Raw genomic sequence first — 1,455 nt, 5'->3', positions numbered from 1 at the left:
AAACCCCCCCCAGGTTGTGGATATCATGCGGGTGAACGTGGACAAGGTTTTGGAGCGCGACCAGAAGCTGTCGGAGTTGGACGACCGCGCCGACGCGCTGCAGGCCGGCGCTTCCCAGTTTGAGACCAGTGCCGCCAAGCTCAAACGCAAGTACTGGTGGAAGAACCTCAAGGTGAGAACAAAACGCACCCCGGACCGGCATAAAATGAGACCACATGGGCACGAAATGGTCCGGAATGGGCACGAAATGGTCCGGAATGGGCACAAAATGGTCCTGAATTGGCATAAAATGGGCCTGAATTGGCACAAAATGAGACCAAATGGGCACAAAATGGTCCGGAATGGGCACGAAATGGTCCGGAATGGGCACAAAGTGGTCCTGAATTGGCACAAAGTGGTCCGGAATGGGCACAAAATGAGACCAAATGGGCACAAAGCGGTCCTGAATTGGCAGAAAATGGTCCGGAATGGGCACAAAGTGGTCTGGAATTGGCACAAAATGGTCCCGAATTGGCACAAAATGGTCCTGAATTGGCACAAAGTGGTCCTGAATTGGCAGAAAATGACCCCAAATTGGCACAAAATGGTCCCGAATTGGCACAAAGTGAGACCAAATGGGCACAAAATGGTCCTGAGTGGGCACAAAATGAGACCAAATGGGCACAGAATGGTCCGGAATGGGCAGAAAATGGTCCTGAATTGGCAGAAAATGACCCCAAATGGGCACAAAATGGTCCGGAATGGGCACAAAATGGTCCTGAATTGGCACAAAATGGTCCCGAATTGGCAGAAAATGACCCCAAATGGGCACGAAATGGTCCCGAATTGGCACAAAATGGTCCCGAATTGGGACGAAATGGTCCTGAATTGGCACAAAATGAGACCAAATGGGCACAAAATGGTCCGGAATGGGCACAAAATGGCTTCAAATGGGCACAAATGGTCCTGAATGGGCACAAAATGGTCCTGGATTGGCAGAAAATGGTCCCGAATTGGCAGAAAATGACCCCAAATGGGCACAAAAAGGTCCTGAATGGGCACAAAATGGTCCTGAATTGGCACAAAATGGTCCTGGATTGGCACAAAATGGTCCGGAATGGGCACAAAATGAGACCAAATGGGCACAAAATGGTCCGGAATGGGCACAAAATGGTCCTGAATTGGCACAAAGTGGTCCTGAATGGGCACAAAGTGGTCCTGAATTGGCACAAAATGGTCCTGAATTGGCACAAAATGGTCCTGGATTGGCACAAAATGGTCCCGAATTGGGACGAAATGGTCCTGAATGGGCACAAAGTGGTCCTGAATTGGCACAAAATGGTCCGGAATGGGCACAAAATGGTCCTGAATGGGCACGAAATGGTCCGGAATGGGCACCAAATGGTCCTGAATGGGCACAAAATGAGACCAAATGGGCACAAAATGGTCCGGAATGGGCACAAAGTGGTCCTGAAT

The 1,455-nt window shown here is 50.0% G+C and overlaps 1 protein-coding gene across 1 annotated transcript; it reads left to right on the top strand.

The window, feature by feature from the left end:
• Positions 1–14: 14 nt before the first annotated feature.
• Positions 15–1,032, top strand: LOC104916943. Its single transcript, XM_010728016.3, has one exon. It carries the CDS (start codon positions 26–28, stop codon positions 947–949), a length of 924 nt encoding a protein of 307 aa, XP_010726318.2. The 5' UTR covers positions 15–25; the 3' UTR covers positions 950–1,032.
• The last annotated feature ends 423 nt before the right edge of the window (positions 1,033–1,455 follow it).

The sequence above is a fragment of the Meleagris gallopavo genome, unplaced genomic scaffold (assembly GCF_000146605.3).
Source record: "Meleagris gallopavo isolate NT-WF06-2002-E0010 breed Aviagen turkey brand Nicholas breeding stock unplaced genomic scaffold, Turkey_5.1 ChrUn_random_7180001951674, whole genome shotgun sequence".
NCBI classification, from domain to species: domain Eukaryota; kingdom Metazoa; phylum Chordata; class Aves; order Galliformes; family Phasianidae; genus Meleagris; species Meleagris gallopavo.
This window is presented reverse-complemented; position numbering and strand designations above follow the sequence as displayed.

What these genes read in the sequence shown, in the direction of transcription:
- LOC104916943 (XM_010728016.3), top strand. Translation starts at nt 26, where the DNA reads ATGCGGGTGAACGTGGACAAGGTTTTGGAGCGCGACCAGAAGCTGTCG.